This window comes from Somniosus microcephalus, chromosome 3 (genome assembly GCF_052327205.1).
Source record: "Somniosus microcephalus isolate GS21.2 chromosome 3, FLI_Smic_1.0, whole genome shotgun sequence".
Classification (NCBI taxonomy): Eukaryota; Metazoa; Chordata; class Chondrichthyes; order Squaliformes; family Somniosidae; genus Somniosus; species Somniosus microcephalus.
In genome coordinates this window covers 120,767,516-120,792,280 of record NC_140989.1, presented here as the reverse complement: position 1 = coordinate 120,792,280, position 24,765 = coordinate 120,767,516, and the positions used below count along the sequence as shown (strand labels likewise).

The window sequence follows — 24,765 nt, the reverse complement described above, 5'->3', positions numbered from 1 at the left end:
ATTTTCCAAAACTCCCTGGACTCGGCAAAGGTCCCGGCAGACTGGAAAACTGCTAGTAACACCCTTATTTAAAAAAGGGCAGTAGACAGAAGGCTGGAAACTATAGACCGGTTAGCCTAACATCTGTGGTAGGTAAAATTTTGGAGTCCATTATTAAGGAGACAGTAACAGGACATTTGGATAATCATAATTTAATAGGACAAAGTCAGCATGGTTTTATGAAGGGGAAGTCATGTTTGACAAATTTGCTGGAGTTCTTTGAGGAAGTAACATAGGGTGGATAAAGGGGAACCAGTGGACGTAGTGTATTTAGACTTCCAAAAGGCATTTGACAAGGTGCCACACAAAAGATTATTGCTTAAGATAAAAAATCACGAGATTGGGGGTAATATTCTGGCATGGATAGAGGATTGGCTATCTAACAGAAGGCAGAGAGTTGGGATAAATGGTTCATTCTCAGACTGGCAATCAGTAACTAGTGGTGTTCCGCAGGGGTCAGTGCTGGGTCCCCAACTCTTTACAATCTATATTAACGATTTGGAGGAGGGGACCGAGTGTAACATATCAAAGTTTGCAGATGATACTAAGATGGGAGGGAAAGTAGTGAGTGAGGAGGACATCAAAAACCTGCAGGGGGACATAGACAGGCTAAGTAAGTGGGCAGAGATTTGGCAGATGGAATACAATACTGGAAAGTGTGAAGTTATACACTTTGGCAGGAAAAATCGTAGAGCAAGTTATTATCTTAATGGCAAGAAACTGGAAAGTACTGAAGTACAAAGGGATCTGGGGGTCCTGGTGCACGAAACTCAAAAGGTTAGTATGCAGGTGCAGCAAGTGATTAAGAAGGCCAATGGAATGTTGGCTTTCATTGCTAGGGGGATAGAATATAAAAATAGGGAGGTATTGCTTCAGTTGTACAAGGTATTGGTGAGACCGCACCTGGAATACTGCATACAGTTTTGGTGTCCATACTTAAGAAAAGACATACTTGCTCTCGAGTCAGTACAAAGGTGGTTCACTCGGTTAATCCCGGGGATGAGGGGATGGACATATGAGGAGAGGTTGAGTAGATTGGGACTCTACTCATTGGAGTTCAGAAGAATGAGGCGCGATCTTATTGAAACATATAAGATTGTGAAGGGGTTGGATCGGGTGGATGCGGGGAGGATGTTCCCGATGATGGGTGAAACTAGAACTAGGGGGCATAGTCTTAGAATAAGGGGCCGCTCTTTCAAAACTGAGATGAGGAGGAACTACTTCACTCAGAGGGTGGTAGGTCCATGGAATATGCTGCCCCAAAAAGCTGTAGAAGCTACATCATTACATAAATTTAAAACAGAAATAGACAGTTTCCGAGAAGTAAAGGGAATTTAGGGTTACGGGGAGCGGGCAGGAATTTGGACACGAGTCTAGGTTCGGATCGGACATGGCCCTGTGGGTAGCGGAGTGGGCCCAGGGGCCGTGTAGCCTGATCCTGCTCCTATTTCGTGTGTCTAATTCTGTTAGATTCAGGAGATGGTTCTGTGATAGTAGATTGGCGGTTAGGATCAGATCAGCCATGATCTTATTGAATGGCGGAGCAGGCTCGAGGGGCCGATTGGCCTACTCCTGCTCCTATTTCTTATGTTCTTAAAGAATGTACAGTTACACAATAGCAGAACCGTGAAACAAATGTACACTTCGTAGAATCAATGAAAAAATGTGCCCCTTCGCATTCAAAAATGAAAGAGTAAAAAAAACACATTTCCAAGTATGTGCAATTTGTTACTGTGGTGTAGATACACTGTACAATCCCTAACTTAGTAAGTCAGATTCTTGCACTTACCTCCACTTGCCTTTGCAATTCGCTTCAAGTCTCTCTTCAGACAGCGGCGTGCTGCCATGGCACCAGCATCCACAAAATATTTTAGACACATATCATCAATGCCACCGGTGGTCAAGATGACATTCGCACCTGTAGCCAAGATCTTCTGGATTCGCTCTTTGGTAATATCAGACTCTCTGAAAATCAAAAACATCAACTATAAGTACCTACATTGTACATCAAGAAGGAAAAATGAATACAAAAACGTATATAGGAGTGATTACAATGCACTAAGCCAGAGGGCTCCTGATTTGTTAGTTAAATCTCAGGCATCGTGGTAAAACTGATTTAGAACACAAGAAACAGGAGCAGGAGTAGGCCAATTGGCCCCTCGAGCCTGCTCCGCCATTCAATAAGATCATGGCTGATCCAATCTTCGCCTCAACACCACTTTCCCGCTTTCTCCCCATACCCCTTGACTCCCTTGTAGTTCAAATATCTGTCAATCTCTGCCTTGAATATATTCAATGACTCCGCCTACACAGCTCTCTGGGGTAGAGAATTCCAAAGATTCATGACCCTCAGAGGAAATTCCTCCTCATCTCCTTAAATGGGTGACCCCTTACTCTGAAACTATGCCCCCTAGTTCTAGATACCCCCACTAGAGGAAACATCCTCTCAGCACCCACCCTGACAATTCCCCTCAGAATCTTATATAAGATCACCTCTCATTCTTCTAAACTCCAATGAGTATAGGCCCAACCTGCTCAACCTTTTGTCATACGTCAACCGCTTCATCCCAGGAATCAACCTAGTGAACCTTCGTTGCACTGCCTCCAATGCAAGTATATCCTTCCTTAAATATGGAGACCAAAACTGTACGCAGTACTCCAGGTGCAGTCTCACCAGTGCCCTGTAAAGTTGCATCAAAACTTCCCTACTTTTATACTCCATACCCCTTGCAATAAAGGCCAACATTCCATTAGCCTTCCTAATTACTTGCTGTACGTGCATGCTAACTTTGTGTGTTTCATGTACTAGGACCCCCCGATCCCTTTGTACTGCAGCATTTTGTAGACTCACATTTATTTAAGTAATAATTTGCTTTTTCATTCTTCCTTCCAAAGTGGATAGCCTCAAATTATAATCCATCTGCCAAACTTTTGCCCACTCACCTATCGATATCCCTTTGCAGATTCTGTCGTCCTCACAACTTTCTAACCCACCCATCTCTATCAGCAAATTTGGCTACAGTATACATGGTCCCTTCATCCAAGTCATTAATAGATTGTAAATAGTTGAGGCCCCAGCACTGATCCCTGGGGCACCCCACTAGTTACAGATTGCCAACCAGAAAATGACCCATTTATCCCAACTCTGTTTTCTGTTCGTTAGCCAATCCCCTATCCATGCCAATATATTACCCTCAACCCCGTGAGCTCTTATCTTGTGCAGTAACCTTTTATGTGGCACCTTATCAAATGCCTTCTGGAAATCCAAATACACATCTACTGGCTCCCTTTTATCCACCCTGTTTTGTTACATCCTCAAAGAACTCTAGCAAATTTGTCAATCACAATTTCCCTTTCATAAAACCATGTTGACTTTGCTCGATTGTCTTATGATTTTCTAAATGTCCTGCTATTACCTCCTTAATAATGGATTCCAACATTTTCCCAATGACAGATGTTAGGCTAACTGGCCTATAGTTTCCCGCTTTCCGTCTCCCTCCTTTCTTGATTGTCGCGTTACATTTGCGGTTTTCCAATCCGCTGGGACCTCTCCAGAATCCAGGGAATTTTGGTAGATTACAACCAACGCATCCACTATCTCTGCAGCCACTTCTTTTAAGACCCTAGGATGCAGGCCATCAGGTCCAGGGGACTAGTCGGCCTTTAGCCCCATTAGTTTGCCTAGTACTTTTTCTCTAGTGATAGAGATTGTTTTAAGTTCCTCCCTCCCTATAGCCCCTTGGTTATCTATTATTAATGGGGTGTTTTTAGAGTCTTCTACTGTGAAGACTGATCCAAAATAATTGTTTAGAATCTTTGCCATTTCCCATTATTAATTCCCCAGTCTCATCCTCTAAGGGACCAATATTTACTTTAGCTACTCTCTTCCTTTTTATATACCTGTAGAAGCTCTTACTGTCTGTTTTTATATTATTTGCTAGTTTACTCTCATACTCTATCTTCTCCTTCTTTATAATTCTTTGTCATCCCTTGTTGGTTTCTAAAAATTTCCCAATCCTCTGGCCTACCACTAATCTTCACAACATTGTATGCCTTTTCTTTCAATTTGATACCATCCTTAACTTCCTTAGTTAGTCATGGATGGTGCGTCCTTCTCGTAGAGCCTCTCTTGCTCAATGGAATATACCTTTGCTGAGATTTATGAAATATCTCCTTAAATGTCTGCCACTGCTTTACTGTCTTACCCTTTAATCTGTTTTCCCAGTCCACTTTAGCCAACTCTGTCCTCATACCCTTGTAATTGCCTTTATTTAAGTTTAAGTTTAGGACACTAGTTTCAGACCCAAGTTTCTCACCCTCAAACTGAGTTTGAAATTCTACCATGCTATGATCACTCTTTCCTAGGGGATCCTTTACTAGGAGATCATTCATTAATCCGGTCTTATTACACATTACCAGATCTAAAATAGCTTGCTCCCTGGTTGATTCCTCAATGTATTGCTCTAAGAAAACATCCCAAATACATTATGAACTCGTCCTCAAGGTTACCCGTGCCAATTTGATTTGTCCAATCTATATGATGATTAAAATCATGCATGATTATTGCAGTACCTTTCTTACAAGCCCCCATTATTTCTTTATTTATACTGTCCTACGGTATAGCTACTGTTAAGGGGCATATATACTACTCCCACCAGTGACTTCTTATCTCCACCCAAACTGATTCTACATCTTGAGCTTCTGAGCCAATATCATTCTTCACCACTGCAGTGATCTCATCCTTGATTAATAAAGCTACCCCAGCTCCTTTTCCTTTCTGCCTATCCTTCCGAAATGTCAAATACCCCTGAATATTCAGTTCCCAGCCTTGGTCACCTTGCAACCACGTCTCTGTAACGACTATCAGATCATTTAGCAAGTGACTATCATAAATCTGATCACACAAGTCTAAAACTACTGGCTTTAATCTCCAGTGTTGCGAGCAAAAATTATATAAAGTGCATTTACTATATGTACACAAACTATAGATTTATTGCACTAAACATATATCTATTTATATACTTCCTGCTATTTCCCTGTTCAGTTGCCTATACCACACATGCATATTTAAAAGTCTTGCATCTATAAATGCAGCGATAGGGAGGGGCGAGGCCATGGAGGGATTTGAAAACAAGGATGGTAATTTACATTATTTAAAAGAAAATCGGGGTCTTGCTGGACCGCGAGCACAGGTGGACTTGGTGCAAGTTAGACTATGAGCAGCAGAGTTTTGGATGAGCTCAAGTTTACAGAGGGTGCAAGGTGGGAGGCTGGCCAGGAGAGCATTGGAATAGTCGACTCTGGAGTTAACAAACATGGCTGTGTGTTTCAGCAGCAGAAGAGCTGAATCAGAGATGGAGACGGGCGATGGAGGTTACGGGGTTGGAAGCTCAACTCAGGGTCAAATAAGGTTGTGAACCGTGTGGATTAGCCTCAGATAGTGGCAGGGAGAGGAATGAAGTCAGTGGCTAGGGAATGGAATTTGTGGGGGTGGTGGGGAGATGGAAGACAATAGCTTTGGTCTTTCCAATATCTACTCACCCAATACTAGATGTTGGACAAGCAGCGTGACAAATCAGAGGCAGTGTCGAGAGGTGGTGGTGAGGTAGAGTTGGGTATTGTCAGCGTACTTGTGCAACCTGACGTTGCGTTCTCCAACAAATTTGATCTGTATCGGTACAGCTAATACAATGGTAGACACAGCAACCAAATTGAAGTCCAAGCACCAAATGAATTCATGTGACAAATGTCACAGGCACAGCTACCCATACCAGCTCATTGTATTGTGGATACAAGTGAGAATAGGATTTATGTACAGCCCATGCCATTACTGTTAACACAATAGCAGTGCCATTCAGTTTTGCATGACTGAATATTCTCTATTCCATGCGTATAACTGCTCACACTACCGAGATCAGTATGGCAGCAAATAAATGGGAATTTCAGCACCGAGTATCGCAAAGAAACCCTCAGATAATGTGTAATTTAATAAATTTAGCCGAACATTCAGCTTGGGTGTCATAACTTGGACATCATGCTCCGAATGGTTTACACAGCCAATCTAGCATGGCGTTGCTTTCTGCTTGAAGGTGCTGGTAGTTAAGGGCTCCCCCAATTGCTTAGTTTGTGAAACGCATTGTGTAACAGGCGTATGTCGCCGAGGGGCATCATGTAGATGAGGAATAGGATGAGGCCCTGGGGGACTCGAGAGGCAACAGTGCTGGAGTGTGAAGAGAAGCCACTGCAGGAGATTTTCTGGCTACGATTGGATAGATAGGAATGGAACAAGGTGAGGGCAGTCCCACCCAGCAGGACAGCGGAAGAGGGGTGTTGGAGGAGGCTGCACACAGGTTGACTAGGATGAGGAGGGATAGTTCACCAGTCGGTCACACTGGATGTAATTTGTGACTCTGATAAAGGGTGGTTTCAGTACTGTGGCAGCAGATACCTGATTGGAGAGCTTCAAACATGGAGTTGCGGGAAAGCTGGACATGTATTTGGGAGACGAGAACATGTTCAAGGACTTGGAGATGGGGAGGTAGTTTGCAAGGAGTCATGGGTGGATTTTTTGAAAGGGGGTTTGATGATGGCAAATTTGACTGGGAGTCAGCAGTACATGAGAAGGAAACATCAACAATATCAGCTAACGAGGGCCAGGAAGGGAAGCTGGACGGTCAGCAGTTTGATAGGAATAGGGTCGAGGGAGCAGGAGGTGAATCTCATGGATGAGTTTGGAGAGGGCACGAGAACAGACAGGAGAGAAATCCCTCAACTCCAATTACAACAAAATTGAACGCCCTACAAACTCAATACCAATCTCAGGATAAACAAACTAAAAACACAATTCTTTTAATTTAGGAGGTTAAGGGCCCCAGCATTCACTAGGTTAATAAATGATTAAAAAGGAAAGAACACTTTCCCTCATCTCCAGTTTCAAACCTGCCATACCTCTGTCTGATTTGGTCCAATTTTTCTGGGTCAGAGATGATAACTTGAACACCCAGCTTCATTTTTGTCTTCTGCAGGCTGAAGTCCAAACATGCAATCTTAGCATTAAGTATTCTTTTGGTCATTCCTAAACACAAGAAGGTTTCAATTAATCTCAATTCAATTAATTTAAAATAAAACTAAATTACATTAAATTAATAACTCAAGATCTGGATATGGAAAGTAAACTCTGGTGGAACAGAAAGCTGAAAACGTCAGATCTCAAGTTAATGATTTCAAAAGTGCACCACAATTTAGCATTTTTTTTAATTAAAGGCAAAGAATATTACTTTTTAAAACAGGCAATTATAAATAAAAATTAAAATGCGCATAAGCTTCCTCGATAGCTTAGTGGATAGAAGTAACAGGCAGGTACTCGAGCAAACAGACTAGGTCAGTTACAATCCCTGGTCGTCATGGTTAGCTGGCCTTAACCAGGGCAGCAGTTGGGGTGCAATTGATTCAGCCGATTATGGCAACTTGTCTGTAATGTTCCAATAGTCTGCAGTCGATTAGCCTGGCAATACCCACTGCCTGAGCACATATAGGAAGAATGGGCATTTGGGCTACCAACATCTGTGTAACCAGATCCCAGCACCAGTCACCTTCAAGTTCATCTCAGTATATTTCCATTTATGAACCTGGGACAATATGTGCATTAGTTATTCAGTGTATAGTTATATAGTAATGGAATATTTAGGGTCAAGGCATTCTGACCAAAAGGGGACAATGAATAAAAAAAATTAAAACCTTGGGAGTGATTAAAATCAGTTGGACAACAGAAATTCAGATGACTGGACAGAAGTTTTAATAATTTATACCAACATAACTTCATCCACCGGCATTGGCTCAGTGTCCTTGTATATCCTTGGCAAGCAAAAATCTATCGATCTCATTTAAAATTATGAATTCAGCTAGCATCCACTACTTTTTGTGGGAGAGTTTTCCACACGTCTACCAGGCTTTGCGCGAAGAAGTGTTGCTTAACCTCTCCTGAATGGACTGGCTCTGATTTTAAGGTTATGCCCCCTTGTCCTAGACTCCCACACCAGCAGACACAGTTTATCTCTACCATATCAATTCCTTTCAAAATCCTAAAAACCTCAATCAAATCACCTCAACCTTCTACGTTCCAAGGAATATAAGCCTAGCTCATATAATCTCTCCTCATAATCTAACCCTTGGAGCCCTGGTAACATTCTGGTGAATCTGTGCTGCACTCTTTCCAAGGCCAATATATCCTTTCAAAAAGTTCCCAGAACTGTACACAGTACTCCAGATGTGGACTAACCGGGAGTTTGTATAGCTGTAACTAAACTTCCTCCCCATTATATTCTAGCTCTCTGGTTACATTCCATTAGCCTTTGATTATTTTTTGTAGCCGACTACATTTTAGCAATCTGTGTATTTGGACCTCCACTGTTCCTAGCTTTTCACTATTTAAATACTCAAACCTAGCCTTTTTTCAACCAAAATACAGGAAACTTTGATATCCGGCACTGACGGGACCGAGCTGGTGCCGTAACATCAAAAGTGCCGGACATACCAGAGTTAATGTTTAAACATACAGAACTGAGAAGCTCCGTGTGAATCAACAAACCCTGTTGCTTGGCAACAGCTTCAAAACAATCGGCTGCAGCCACAAGCGTCTGTAGCTGTTGCTACAGCTACAGACCTTGCAGTGCTTGACTGGGGAAAAAAAAAGCAACGAGAACTAAAAAAAAAAATAGAAAACGGCTCCTGATTTTTGCCGTTAGATCAAGTATTCCGGACATATAACCTCCGGATAAACCAAAGTTTCCTGTAGATTACCTCACACTTACCTGCATTGAAATCACCTGCCACTGCTTTTGCCCACTCAATCTATCAATGTCTGCCATTTTATGTTCCCATCTACACTACTTTCTATACCACCAATCTTTGTGTCATTGGCAAACTTGGATATATGGCTCTCTATTGGGTTATCCAAGTCATTAATAAATAATAGTGAACAGTTTAGGCCCCAACACAGATACCCCCACCACTAGTCACTTCCTTCCAATTCAAATAAATACCTATTATCCTACTCTGTCTACCACCTAACCAATCTCTCAAACAGGTCAATAATTTTCCTTCCATTCCATGAGCTTTAATTTTCACCGACAGTCCCTTATGTAGAACCTTATCGAATGCCTGCTGGAAGTTCATATAAACTAGATCCATACAGTCCCGTCTACTACTTTAGTTACTTCCTCACAAAAATCAATTAGGTTCACTAGACATGACCTACACTTCACAAATCTATGCTGGCTCTAATCAGCTCAGTCACTCTCCATAATTCTAGATTCCAATTACTTCCTCACAACAGATGTTAGTCCAACGGGTCTATAATTTCCTTGTTTCTCACCTTTTTTAAATAATGGAGTTACATTTGCAACTTTCCAACCTAAAAAAGGGACAATTCCTGAATTGTGCGCACTTTGAAAGATTACGGATGAAGTATCTGCAATTTCCTCATCTACTTCCTTTAAAACCCTGCGGTGGAAACCAAAGTTCCCTCCAATTTTTTTTGGGTGCGTGGCCCATTCAAGGGGTTGCGCAGCCCATTCAATGTCGGTCCCAGGCTGTGCGGGACCAGCAGAGTTGTGCAGCCACACAACTTATAGGGAAGGTTAGTGGAAACCATCAGGTTCTTGGGGGGGGGGGGGGGGGGGGTTGGTTTGTCAGTCTTTAGGGCCATTACTTTTTCTAATACTGTTTCCTTGCATACGTTAACTTTAGTGAACTCCAGTCTGGCTGCATATTGTGACACCACTATACCCAGCCAGAACAGAGATGATTAATTGCCCCGTCAATCATGCCTGGAGATCACTGCTTTAAGTGATTAATTTTACACGCATAATTTGCATGTTATCTACCCTCCACTCACTGCATTGAAATCACCGTGCTTTTATTGGGAGAAGTTGTTGAATCCTGTTAGGTGCAGTCCATGGAGACTCTTTTTATATAGACTTTGTAAATAGATTGTGTTTGCTTTGCTGAGTAAGAAGTCTTGCCATAAGTCCCGCCCAGCCTCCAACTTATTGGCTGACAGTGGTGTCAATAGACACTCTGCTGAAAGTACGAGTGGTATTATAACTGGCATTTAAAAATGTTAATTCATTTAACCAGAGAACAAGCTTACATGCTGTTAATATTTACCTTGTGAACCAACAGTAGAATTAAGTGCATACCCATTCACCAAAAGACTCTCTTTCTGGCTGCGTCCATGTGCCTTTAGCAGATTAATAGCCTTGATTGGATAGCGAGCCTGGCCCTTGGCATCTGTAAATTTTACTGCATGAGCAGCATCTACCACCATGTTGGCAAAGAAGTCTGCATCACTATATGATTCAAGTCAAGGTTCATAAGGATTGCTGAAGTTTTAAAATAGATCCATAATTGCATAAATAAAGCACATCTGAAAACTCAATTCACCTCATGGCGAGGAGCTACATTATTTTGAAAAATACTATCCCTTAATATCTGCCAACTTGGAGCCTGGTCAGACATGTACATAATGCAAGCATCGAATGTCACAGGGTAGTTTCCAGTCACACACAATTCAAATGGTACAGATGGTTTTAAAACCATAAATAAATAAAATTGCTAACTGCATAGCTAAGCTTGTTAGAATAATCTACATCAAATCAAATTTGTAGGTTAACAATGCACATGAAAACATCATGCTGTCATTTCAACACAAGTAGAAACAAATAGCAAAAAAATTAGTCAATGAGCACCACAACACCCAACTGTACTTTGTAGTAGAAATTAGCCAAGTAGTGTAAAAAGCTTTTACTGAGGTACTTTTACATATCAAGATAGCATCAGGTTTAGATGGTACCATAACTTAAGCGGGTTAGAGAACATCAGCGGGAACGGTAGCATAGTGGTTGTTACTGGATTAGTAATCCAGATGCCTGGACTAATGATCCGGAGACAGGAGTTCCAATCCCACCACGGAATTTAAATTCAGTTAAATAAATCTGGAATAAAAAGCTAGCATCAGTAATGGTGACCAGGAAACTATCCGATTGTCATAAAAACTCATCTGGTTCACTAACGTCCTTTTAGGAAATGAAATCCGCTGTCCTCACCTGGCTACGCCAGACCCACAGCAATGTGGTTGATTTTGAACTGCTCTCGGAAATGGCCTAACGAGCCACTCAGTTGTAACAAACCGCCAAAGAAATAATAAAACTGGATGGACCACCCGGCATCGACCTAGGCACCCAGCCCATTCGACCCTGCAAAATCCTCCTCACTAACATCTGGGGACATGTGCAAAAATTGGGAGTTGTCCTATAAACTAGTCACTCTCATACTTTCAGCCAATCTCCCAGACTCCTCCATCAGCATCCCTAGATATGTCCTGTCCCACCAGCACATCAGACCCTCCAGGGGTGACAGCACAGTGGTATACAGTCAGGAGTGAGTGGCCCTGGGAGTCAACATCGACTCCAGACCCCATTAAGTCTCATGGCTTCAGGTCAAGCATGGACAAGGAAACCTCCTGCTAATTACCACCTACCACCCTCCCCCAGCTGATGAATCAGTACCACTTCATGTTGAACACCACTTGGAAGCAGCACTGAGGGCACAGAATTGACTCTGGTTGGGGGGACTTCAATGTCCATCACCAAGAGTGGCTCAGTTGCACCACTACTGACCGAGCCATGAAGGACATAGCTGCCAGACTGGGCCTGCGGCAGGTGGTGAGAGAACCAACACAAGGGAAAAACATGCTTGACCTCGTCCTCGCCAATCTACCTGCTGCAGATGCATCTGTCCACAACAGCATTGGTAGCAGTGACCACTGCACAGTACTTGTAGAGACAAAGTCCCGTCTTCACACGGAGGACACCCTCCATTGTGTTGTGTGGCACTACCACTGTTAAATGGGATAGATTCATAACAGATCTAGCAGCTCAAAACTAGGCATCCATGAGGTGCAGTGTCCATCATCAGCAGCAGAATTGTATACCACCACCATCTGTAACCTCATGGCCCGGCATATCCCTCACTCTACCATTACCATCAAGCCAGGGGACCCTGGCTTCAATAAGGAGTGTAGAAGAGCATGCCAGGAGCAGCACCAGACTTACCTAAAAATGAGGTGCCAACCTGGGGAAACTGCAACACAGGATTACTTGCATGCTGCTTCTGCTGTTTAGCATGCTAGACAGAGCTAAGCAATCCCACAATCAACAGATCAGATCAAAGATCTGCAGTCCTGCCATATCCAATTGTGAATGGTGATGGACAATTAAACAAGTAACAGGAGGAGGAGGCTCCATGAATACCCCCTTCCTCAATGATGGCAGAGCCCAGCACAGAGTGCAAAAGACAAGGCTGAAGCAGTTGCAACCATCTTCAGCCAGAAGTGCAGAGTGGAAAATTCATATCAGCCGCCTCCCGAGGTCCCCACCATCAGTCTTCAGCCAATTCAATTCACTCCATGTGGTATCAAGAAACGGCTGAGCACACTGGATACAGCAAAGGTGACGGGCCCTGACAACATCCCGGCTGTCGAGCTGCTCCAGTACAGCTACAACACTGGCATCTACCAAACAATGTGGAAAACTGCCCAGGTATGTCCTGTCCACAAAAAGCAGGACAAATCCAATCCAGCTAATTATCACCCCATCAGTCCACTCCCAATCATCATCAGCAAAATGATGGAAAGCGTCGTCAACAGTGCTATCAAGCGGCACTTACTCACCAACAAGCTTCTCACCAATGCTCAGTTTCGGTTTCACCAGGAACACTCGGCTCCAGACCTCATTACAGCCTTGGTCCAAACATGGATAAAAGAGCTAAATTCCAGAGGGGAGGAGAGAGTGACAGCCTTTGACATCAAGGTAGCATTTGACAGAGTGTGGCATCAAGGAGTCCGAGTAAAGTTAAAGTCAATGGGAATCAGGGAGAAACTCTCCACTGGATGGAGTCATACCTGGCACAAAGGAAAATGGTTGTCATTGTTGGAGGTCAATCATCTCAGCCCCAAGATATTGCTGCAGAAATTACTCAGGGCAGGCTGCTTCACCAATGACCTTCCCTCCATCATAAGGTCAGAAGTGGGGATATTTGCTGATGATTGCAGCGTTCAGTTCCATTTGTAACTCCTCAGATGAAGCAGCAGTCCATGCCCGCATGCAGCAAGACCTGGTTGACACTCAGGCTTGGGCTGATAAGTGGTAACATTCATGCCACACAAATGCCTGGCAATGACTATCTCCAACAAGCGAGAGTCTAACCACCACCCCATGACATTCAACGGCATTACCATTGCAGAATCCCCCACCATCAACATCCTGGGGGTCACCATTGACCAGAAACGTAACTGGACCAGCTACATAAATACTGTCTCACCTCCTTACTCCCCAAAGTCTACAAGGCACAAGTCAGGAGTGTGATGGAATACTCTCCACTTGCCTGGAAGACTGCAGCTCCAACAACACAAGAAGCTCGGTGTCTTCCAGGACAAAGCAGCCCGCTTGAGTGGCACCCCATCCACCACCTTAAACATTCACTCCCTCCACCACCAGCGCACCATGGCTGCAGTGTGTACCACCTACAAGATGCACTTAAGCAACTCGCCAAGGTTTCTTCGGCAGCACCTCCCAAACCCACGACCTCTACCACCTAGAAGGATAAGGACAGCACATGCATGGGAACACCATCACCTTCAAGTCACACACCATCCTGACTTGGAAATATATCGTCGTTCCTTCACCACACGGACTGCAGCGGTTCAAAAAGGTGGCTCACCACCACCTTCTCAAGAGCAATAAATGCTGGCCTTGCCAGTGACACCCACATCTCATGAATGAATTAAAAAAAAAGACTTCTCCAGCTATGTAGCAAAGTGTAATACTGCAGGTATTAAACTAACTTAAGGATCCATTTTGAAACTTGTATTTGAATGAAAAAGATGGTTTTAAATTTTTGTATTGCATTCAAAATACTTGGTTCTCTCCTTGAAGAAAACTCAACAGAAACAAGAATGTAACCTTGGAGATGTTGCGTTAGCCAATCCCAACCGAGGCTCAGTAAGGGAGTTTCAATAGACCTCAGCATTAACAGTAAAAAATACAGCCAGTCTTCTTGCCCCGATGGAAATGCCCCATTCTAGGTGCACTCATTTGGAGTGGCCACTGGAGTAAATTACAAGTGACTCACAGCGTTTAACTATTACTCTCAGCAAGAATGAAATCTGCAGCTGAGGAGTTAGGAAAGAAAAATTACACAGAAGTAAAGTGCATCAGCCATTTCTGCTAGAAAGATACACTCCAATTATCTTTGATGACATGGAAGTTTTAGCAGCATTGACAAGGCACTCTCTGCCTAGCTCATCCATGTTAATCGTCAGGTTTTCCTGGATGTAACGGACTGCCTCCCTGTTAAAAAGGAATATATTTACATTATATCCCATCTTTATTCAATAATAATATTTACAGTTTAAATGTTTACAAAAACAGACAAAAATAAAGGCACCAATATCAAAATTCGTAACTAAGTCAATGTTCAGTTCTATGAATAAAACATCCATTAAAAATTTACTAAATACCTAATTCAATTTATTTTAAATGACTGAATTTGCATTTTTAAATTAAACAAGCATTACAGAGCATGTTAAATTACCTGAATTATGAACATACAGTTCTAGATGCTTCAGTGACATCAATTCAACAGCAAGTTTGTTAATCGAAACTCTTCGACATTAGACCACCATAAGCTAGCTGTTCCTCTCATTAGAATGGTTAAAGCAGCCTCTACCCTACCCAAATTGCTCAGCGAATAAACACCACAAATCTAGCACTGCGCTACCTAGATTAGGAATGTTTCTGATTCAATCCCTGCTTTATTATGAGAAATTCTCACTCAGGGCAATAATTGTAATCATTTTATGTAGCTATTTGGAGTAGAGCACAAGTAAAAGCGTACAACAGCAACATTCTGTAATGTTTAGACCTGTGTGCAGCCATTTCATTTGTACAGAAACAAATTCAGCACAATATTATGAATGACAATATTTTTCTCCCCACGAGCAATAACTAGCAAGTCAGGATAAAAAGCCAAGCTAGCCAAACGATGTGGGTTCTTGCAAAGTTTAATTATTTATCAAATCTAACACTAGACAAGGCATTAACTGGTAAAACAATTCTTTAAAAAAAAAAAATATACCTGAATTTTTATCTAATCAAAGTATTAAGACTGAAGGGATATTAACCATTGCTTCTTCTACCATTCTTTTAAAACCTGAGGTCTAAGGAAACAAAATGACTCCTCACCAATGGCACTGATGGCAGTTGTGTTTATTAATGGAGTTCATCCAGTGCAAAATGCAACAGTAACAAACAATAGAAGATGGCCACTGAGGTGCACATTTGGATCACAGAGGAGAAAGTTAAGGTTCAGCCCCAACAATTTCTGAAAAAGGACAGGTAGCTGTCCTGGTTAGGTACATAACTCACCCAAGAGAATAATTAATAGCCACAAACTATTTAGCCACCAATAATAGCCACTTATTGCCTGATGAAAACATTTAACATGATCCCAATGTTTTCCACATGGCTCAGGGAAAGGGCAACCACAATTATTTTTAAGAGTAATCAGGCCTCAAAATCATTCTGCTAAAAAAAAAAAACCACTTCTGCATCGAGTGTAAACAGCATCAATTCCCCATATCAAACAAAATGCTTCCTGAAAGTTATGGGTATATTCAAAAAATGTTTTTTATTCAAAACTCTACAAGAACCTTTTGGAATACCTGTAACGTCAAGTCCATTAAGTATGTTTTAGTGCCCAGACCCAATTACCAAACTAATTTTATTAAAAAAAGGACTCATTTGTATTATAGAACGGTTGTAAACTTTTTCTTCCCAATTGTTCATTCCAAACTACTTGGATTTACCTTCTATTCTCACATACTTCTTTCAAGCTATAGTTGTGTCCGGCATTATAGGCATTGGCTCTTTACCATGGTTTCCTGATAAAATGGACTTTAAACAATGACGAAGCATTCAAGGTTTGACAAATTTTAACTCACCTGAATAACCGGAACTATCAGGCAAATCTCAACTTGTTCACAAAATCAACCAGTATCTCTTGCCAGAAAAATTAGTCTAAGTTAAAATCTGCAATACATTCTGTAAAGGGACGCCAATGATCGTATTACTTGTTTCCGTTTGACTTATCTAATACTTTATATCAGAACTTACTTGCAGGCAAGACGATAACCAGCAATGATTGAGGTTGGATGAATTTTCTGTTTGACCAATTCATCCGCACCCTTCAGTAGCTCTGCAGCGATAATAACCTGTATTAAGGACAAGGGAACTCAGTCTGTCAAAGTATCAACTATCTCCCCCCCCACCAACCATTCACTTTCATAGCAGACAGATGAATTTGTTTGACCTAGCATTCAAAAAATATGAAAAACAAAAAAGGTGAATTAAAAAAAGCCAACCCCATCTCTAATCCATACACAAAACCTAGAAATGTCTTAAACTGGAGGAAATTCACTGTATACAGTCTAGTCATCTTAATCCAAAGTCATTTATTTCAAATTATCTGAAAATTCAATTTTTAAAAAATTTAAAAAAAAAAAGCCAAATTCCAATTTTCCTATGTCATTACGTTGCTTAATTTAAATTGCTGCATAATTCCATTTTTAATTAGAAAAAGTAAGTTAGTCTTTATGTCTAAAATGTTGTATTCATGACCATAAAGCATAATGCGTTACTAACTTGGGACCAACAGGAGACAGAAAATAATTTATATATAACCCACTCATCATTCAGGTCCCAAGTTAAGTCTTTGCATCTCAAAATATTTCCCTGCAACCCCTCCAGCCCAATCATGTGGACAACTGTGTTTCTGCTGCATCTTCTTCAGAGTTAATTCTAGACAAGTCAGTGACAACATGATTATACAGCCTATGGTACTGACAGTTTTGCTACAACATATCGATTATTGATGGAAGATTCTGTTGGTCAGTAAAGGGCTAAAATAGTTAGTGATCAATATATATTTATATACTTTAGAACATTTTAGGTTAATCCACAAACATTCCCCACTAATATGGAGTTTTTAAATAAACCTAGTCAGCCGATACAAATATACTTACAACTGACGTTGTACCATCCCCTACTTCATTGTCCTGAAGATCAGCTAATTCACATAACACTTTGGCAGCTGGATGCTCGACTTCAAGTAGCTTCAGAATTGTTGCTCCATCATTAGTGATGGTGACATCCTACAGAATATCAGAAATATGTATAATTTGGAAGTGTGAAGCAAACATTTGAGATTTTTGTTTTGAATTCTACTACAGGAAACTGTGTGTTATCCGGAGGCAAGCTCCAGCCACCAGCAAAAATCAGGAGCCGTTTTGTTAGGCTTTTTTTCCCCCAATAGTCAGGCTCTGCAAAGTCTCTCTGAAGCTGTTGCTAAGCGACAGACGCTTCCAAGGTACAGCCGACTGTTTAGAAGCTGTTGCTAAGCAACAGTGTTTGTTGCCAGATACGGAGCTTCCGTATGCTTCAACATTAACGCTGGTTTGTCCGGCAGTTTTGAGGGAATGGCAACAGCTCGGTCCCGTCGGTGCCGGATAGCACAAAGTTTCCTGTAGATCCTTTAAATCCACCGTAAATATTTTCAGTGATACCTTAAAGTTATGTATTTTCTTTTAGCCCTAAAACAGACACTTTCTTCACGTTGTATGGACAGTGCAGATTATTAGAATGATTACACAGCTTTACCTTCCTTGTGCAGCTTTTTAAAAAACAAACCTTTTTCTGCAGAATCACACCAAGTCAGCCACCATGTGACATCACCAAAGGAGAGCAGCGCAGGGTGGTTATTTTGAATACCAGAGTTCAGGAAAGTACACCATCAGCTGGGTACAGATTTCCCAAATACAATTTTCTCCCCTCTGGTTTATTTCCATTGGTGGTAATTACCCTCTCAGATACCTCATGCTAGTGTGGCCATTTTTTAGTGCAAGCATGGAAAATACTCAACGGTGAGGGCATTCCAGTCAAATCCAAAAGGAACCTAAGCTGATTGTTATACTTCTCTAGCCAGAAACTGAAGCCAATGGTACTCCAACCGCCACCCAAGTTGAAATCACCAGACTGGGGATCAAACCTGGAATCTTAGTCAATGTGGCCCAAATGGACACTGACTACTGCATATACTATCTGAACCAGCACTTCTAGGAAGGAGGTGAGCTAGATGATCATTTTGCAAATGTGTTAGGTTATTTCAAACACAGGGCCCAAAATAAAATACAATGCAACAATACATTGGCTGCCCTAAATGCCCAGCAAGTTTATCCACTTGATAGGCCGAGGGAAAATGGCAGCTGGAACAGCCATTTTCTGTTATGGAGCTCAGTCACACAGGCTGGAAGGGTTCCAGACTCGATCCCCAGTGTACTGAACTAGGTGATCGTATCCAGGAGAAAGTGGGGGTGCTGCAATTGACCTCAGCATTACTGGGTTAAGCGAACAACACTTTGATAACACTGGATATATAGATACCTCAGAATTCTTTACAGGACAGCGAGTGGACACTAATCTGGGTATTTGAGGGGAAACAGCAGCAAAGCACGGAGTCTTGAGCCTTTGAAAGTGGGAAGGGAGGCTACAAGGCAGAGAAGCTGAAGGGGTGGAGGGGAATCAGGATAAATCTGGATGACTTCTATGGAAGTGAAAATCAAACAGCAAACCATTCCAGATCTCTCTGTTTGGGCGTGGGGACAAGATTGGGGTTGACTGGCTCAACAGTCAACACTCACTTGCACAACTCAAGAATATTGGCCATTTGGGTATCAGCGGCCACCCAGTGGCCGAGGAAGAGCTCCACAACAATTGAAGAGGAAACATTTGCTGACAAAAATATTTTAACATAGCAGCAAATTTTACTTACACCAATATCATCCACCAACATCTTATCCAGACCAACTGGTCCTAAGGAGCTTTTCACAATGTTGGCAATGGAGGCTGCCGCCATCACTGAAAAAAACAAGCAAATATACCAGTACAAGGCAGCAAACTAGAATAATCTTTGGAATTCTGTTACAAGCATTGGGTATGCTCATATCAGATCTACACAAAACTCTGCCCCAATAACTTAAGAACAAAGCAACTCTTAGTAAAGACTGGCAAACAGCAGCAATTTAATAAGTGAACTAGCCCAATTATTCAAGCCCGTCTTCATTATGACAATAGAAAAGCAAAATACTGCAGAAGCTGGAAATCCAAAATTAAAAGCAGAAAATTCTGGAAAATATTCAACAGGTCAGGCAGCATCCGTGGAGCGAGAAACAGAGTTAACGGCCCCAGGCAGAGTGGGGGAGGATTTCGGAGAACTCGGTTACATCATACGTCAGAGTTTTCCCAGTCGGTTTCCTGCATGGCAGGGGTGGAAGCCAGAGATCGAGCCCCCCAATATTCCATTTAAGCAGCCCAGCTGTGCAGCGCTCTGGAAGTCCTGACTTTTAATGGGAAAATTTTGAATGGGTTCCACGGCCCCCAAAAATCAGGGGGACATTTGGAGGCACGGGGGGTTCAGAGATCGAAGGGGGCGGGGGAAAGAGGGTAGTTGGTCGGCCAGCGATCGGGGGATGTGGCAGGTCAGCCAGTTATCGGGGGGGGACGGGACGACATTAGTTAACCCCTTTGAAGACATGCTTGGTAGAGTAGGAGCAACCGTCTACAATAAGTCACATCATAAATTACATTTCAATCTATTAAGAAACTAACATGCACATAATCACAATCTGGTGTTCAATTTGACTGTTATACATTGAGTGCTATATACATTTCAACATAATCTAATACTTGATTAGTTTTAATAAAGATTAATTCCCATTCAATTTAAATTTAAATTTCTAAAATTACAATAAATCTTACAGGGCCACAATGTCTCTACAAATTATAACTGAATGATCTGAAAAGCATTTAAATACTAGAGAAAAATTAATAGAAACTAACATTTATGAATGCAAGAAAATGAGGATTATTAATAGTAATAAAGCCTCAACTATCTATACCATTATCCACAATCTGGAAGAGTAGGATTTGAGGCTTCAGGTCAGGCCCTACACACACGTGAATTAAACTTCCATGCATACTTCTCGTTGGGTCAAGTCTTTTGCTGTAATGTACAAAATCTACTTAGAATAAAGCACATTATACTTGATCCTTTAGGTCTGAAGTTGGGTCATATATTTTGGTGAGCTACCACTTCAGGTTGGGTCTTCAGCACTGAGCTGCAACTCAAATATTTACTAATTTTAATTAACTTTGTTGGATGCAGACTACATGACAATTTATGATATGGATGGAATTGCACATCTTACTTTAAGCCTTAAATTTAATGTTCTGCCATGTCATACAGGCAAGACAAGACAAACACCACCTCCCTCAGACCCATGGCAGTTTCTCTCTTTCCCATTAGCATCGCCACCCATTCAGTTGTTTCAAATGAGTAGCACTAAAATGGGAAATTTGTCTTTTCACCACTGAAATGACAGCAAGCACACAAATTAATCTGAGTTTCCAATTAACACATTAATGAAGCACCAACAGCTAAAACACAATGTCGCACCTTGGAGCAGCAGGAAACATGTCTAATAGGATATGCTCCTGAACTCCATGCCTTATCCGTACCACTGTGATCAAGCAAGAGATCACACACCAAAGGGGCTGGGAAGAAGTTATTTCCTCAATTTTTATATAGATGATTTAGACTTGGGGTATCAGAAACATACTATCCAAACTTGCTGACGACACAAAGGTAGACGCGACTTAGCAGTGTGGATAACTGTAAAAGACTTGAGAAAGGTGACCAGGTTATTCTAATATAGGCAGACTCAATTCAATGCAGAGAAATGTGCGGGAGGAAATAGTTAAAGATTGTTTCCATTGATGAGCGAATGAGGAAGGAACAAGGGTATGGAGACTAAGGATTCTCACTAAGACCATTCTCTGCATTTTAAATCGATCCAACGCCGATTTCAGGCAACTCCCAGGTAAGTGTAACCTGTTCACCTCCGTTAAATAACACTCTGCGAGCATTACCAACTCCTGCAACACGCCAGGCTTTGTCTCAAGGCTGGGGGAGGGGCGGATGCCGGGCCGGTTGTTAGGGCGGGGAGATTCTAGAACTTTCCAACAGTCGGCGGCGCCCCACACCAAGCTGACGGGTCCAACCCGAGCCCGGAGGCACAGCACTTTCCCGAATTACTCCTCGCACGCACCCGCCGACACGCACGTGTCTTGTCCCCGCGAGGGCCCGCGCTTACCAGCCCAAGCCTTACTGCTTGCGCTAATGCCGCCCGGAGCAGATCGGCACTGGCAATAGTGTCCTTCCTTGCTTCTGTGTGAAGATGCTGTCTCTTACCGTTCTGAGTGCGGATCGCATCACCGGAGGTTTTCTGGCCGAGCACATTTAACGCACCTTCCATCGCCGCCATCTTCAGCTCACACCGCGCACTGACCAAGCCGCGCCAGGGCTATACCGGGAGACTGTGGCATTGTGGGTAATTCTTCCGGCTTGGTTGCTATGGGGTTGATTAAACAAATTTTAATGCGATCCCACTCCTAACCCACGTAAAAAACTTATTATAATAATAAGTTGCTCGCGATGCTCATTTTTTTCGCCATTTGTTTGTAGCATTCCGCCGTTCAGTGACTTAACCTGTTGCCTAGGTAACCGCACGAATGTCGACGAGTGTGTGCAGCGCGATGATGTCAGACGCACCTCGAGCGCGCTGTTTTGAAGTCGGTCGTAGCTGCGCTATGCGCATGTGCTCGATGGCCCCGGTGAACGGGTTGATTTTCAGAAGGAAGCATCAGAATAGGTGAGTGTCCCCATTGCACAACGGTTCATGCTCTTCAGGGTTATTGCTTCATTGTGCACAAGTCTGGGCAATCAGTACATTTTAACTTGGGGATATCCCACCACTACCATTTTCATTCATGCAGCCTCAGTAAGGTAGAAAAATATTCCACGGAGCTTTTTTTTAATTTGTTCATGGGATGTGGGCGTCGCTGTCAAGGCGGGCATTTATTACCCATACCATAGCAAAATACTGCAGATGCTGGAAATCTGAAATAACAACAGAACATGCTGGAAAAACTCAGCAGGCCAGGCAACATCCGTGGAGAGAGAAATAGAGTCAGCGTTTCAGGTCGAAACCCTTCATCAGGACTGCGAAAACACAGGAAATGAAACAGATTAAAAGGCCAGTTTGGGGGCTGGGAAATGGGGATGAAAGAACAAAAGAGAAGTGAAGAGACATTAAGAGGTATTCAAGACGAGAGGAGATGGTGATAGGACTAGTAAAGAGACAAAAGATGGCTCTAGATGTTTATTAAATGGATGCAGTGTGAATTGTGCTGGCAGAATGAGTGACAGCTGCCATGTGGGAGAGAAAAAAAGGGAGAAGGGCACAAAACAAAGGTGTGGATAAAAAATATATTAAAAATGTAATAGGGGCTGAGGTTATGATCTGAAATTGTTGAACTCGATATTGAGTCCAGAAGGCTGTAAAGTGCCTAATCGGAAGATGACGTGCTGTTCATCGAGCTTACGCTGGGTTTCCGTGGAACAATGCAAGAGCCCAAGGACGGTGAGGTCTGAGTGAGAATGGGGTGGTGAATTAAAATGACAGGCGACCAGAAGCTCGGGGTCACCCTTACGGACTGAATGGAGGTGTTCCGCAAAGCGGTCACCCAATTTATTACCCATCCCTGGTTGCCCTTGAGAAGGTGGTGGTGAGCCGCCTTCTTCAACTGCTGCAGTCCATGTGGTGAAGGTACTCCCATGGTGCTGCTAGGGAGGGAGTTCCAGGATTTTGGCCCAGTGACGATGAAGTAACGGCAATATATTTCCAAGTCGGGATGGTGTGTGACTTGGAGGGGAGCTTGGAGTTGATGGTGTTCCCATGCGCCTACAGAAGTGGATGTGAGCCAAGACATGAGAGTTGGCGCAGGAGAGTTAGAACAGGATACCTTTGTTGAAAATATGAGTTTTGAGGTATTTTAGAGTGGTGGATGGATGTCGGGAGGGAATTCCAGAGAGTCTGGCCGAGGCAGCTGAAGCCTCTGCCATCCATGGTGGGGTGCACTGTTGTCTCTAAAGCTAAGTATTTTGTGTTTGAGACACCAGATATTCAAACTCATATATCAAACTACCACAAGGAGTAGTTGATGCAAATAGCATAGATACATTTATGAGGAAGCTAGATTAACATGAGAGTGAAAGGAATAGAAGGTTATGCTGATAGGATTAGATGAAGAGGCTTGTGTGCAGCATCGATCAGTTGGGCCGAATGGCCTGTTTCTGTGCTGTACATTCCATGTAATTCAATGTAATAGGTAATGACTTTATTAGCAACAGTCTTGAGTACAGAAAGAGCATAATTACCTCCATGGTCTCCCAAGTCTGTTCTGCCAGATTTTAGCTATGCTATCTATCTTTATACTACATCCGTGACTGATCTTGCTCTAGGCATAACCACAAGGCCTTGTTCTGACCATGACAACAAGGCCAGTTTGTGATACAATGAATTATTTTACTGAAATAATTAAATTTCCTTGAAAGAATTGAAAAAATGATCAAAGGCAGTAGATCAACTAAAATGAAACAAATAAAACCAGTGAATGAAAGAAAAAGCATTTTTCGCTGAAATAAAACACTTTGTGAAAGAAATAAGATTTATAAGCAGTGAAAATCAGTAAAATGAAAAATAAAAAATCAGTGATTGAAAGAAAAGGCATTAACTCGCTGAAGTAAAATGCTTTTCTTGAAATAAATGAAAGATTGATGAGCAGTAAAAATCTGTAAAATGAAAGAACTAAAACAAGTGTCTGAAATAAAAAGCATTAACTCACAAATGTAATACCTTCCCTGAAAGAAATGAAAAATGATGAAAAGTACTAGGAAACATAGAAACATAGAAGATAGGAGCAGGAGTAGGCCATTCGGCCCCTCGAGCCTGCTCCGCCATTCAATGAGATCATGGCTGATCATCCAAATTCAGTACCCTGTCCCTGCCTTCTCTCCATATCCCTTGATCCCTTAAGAAATATATCCCACTCCTTCTTGAATATATTTAATAAATTGGCCTCTACTGCCTTCTGTGGTAGAGAATTCCACAGGTTCACCACTCTCTGGGTGAAGAAATTCCTCCTCATCTCTGTCCTAAATGGCTTGCCCCTTACCCTTAGACTGTGACCCCTGGTTCTGGACTCCCCAGCCATCGGGAACATCCTTCCTGCATCTAGTCTGTCTAGTCCTGTTAGAATTTTATAAGTTTCAATGAGATCCCCTCTCATTCTTCTAAACTCCAGCGAGTATAAGCCCAATCGACCCAATCTCTCCTCATATGTCAATCCTGCCACCCCAGGTATCAGTCTGGTGAATCTTCGCTGCACTCCCTCCATGTCAAGAACATCCTTCCTCAGATAAGGTGACCAAAACTGCAGACAATACTCAAGATGTGGTCTCACCAAGGCCCTGTACAACTGCAGCAAGACATCCTTGTTCCTGTACTCGAACCCTCTCGCTACAAAGGCCAACATACCATTTGCCTTCCTAACCTTCAGCGACTGGTGCACAAGGACACCCAGGTCTCGTTGCACTTCCCCTTCTCCCAATCTATTACCATTCAGATAATAATCTGCCTTCCTGTTTTTGACA

General features: G+C 42.4%; 1 protein-coding gene and 1 non-coding gene across 2 annotated transcripts in view; both read right to left on the bottom strand.

The window, feature by feature from the left end:
• The window catches only part of tcp1 (t-complex 1), a 36,056-nt gene extending 14,462 nt beyond the window's left edge, over window positions 1-21,594 (bottom strand). The window contains exons 1-8 of the mRNA XM_085981539.1: window positions 21,463-21,594; window positions 18,985-19,070; window positions 17,180-17,308; window positions 16,272-16,369; window positions 14,337-14,447; window positions 10,207-10,388; window positions 6,988-7,114; window positions 1,829-2,004 (exon numbers count right to left, since the gene is read on the bottom strand). Coding sequence (XP_085837665.1) covers window positions 1,829-2,004; window positions 6,988-7,114; window positions 10,207-10,388; window positions 14,337-14,447; window positions 16,272-16,369; window positions 17,180-17,308; window positions 18,985-19,070; window positions 21,463-21,535 — 982 coding nt within the window. The 5' untranslated portion in view covers window positions 21,536-21,594. The remainder of the gene's footprint in view (window positions 1-1,828; window positions 2,005-6,987; window positions 7,115-10,206; window positions 10,389-14,336; window positions 14,448-16,271; window positions 16,370-17,179; window positions 17,309-18,984; window positions 19,071-21,462) is intronic.
• On the bottom strand, window positions 20,431-20,566 carry LOC147121308 (small nucleolar RNA SNORA29). Its single transcript, XR_015077771.1, has one exon. It is a non-coding gene; the product is annotated as a small nucleolar RNA SNORA29 (small nucleolar RNA).
• Window positions 21,595-24,765: the final 3,171 nt, after the last annotated feature.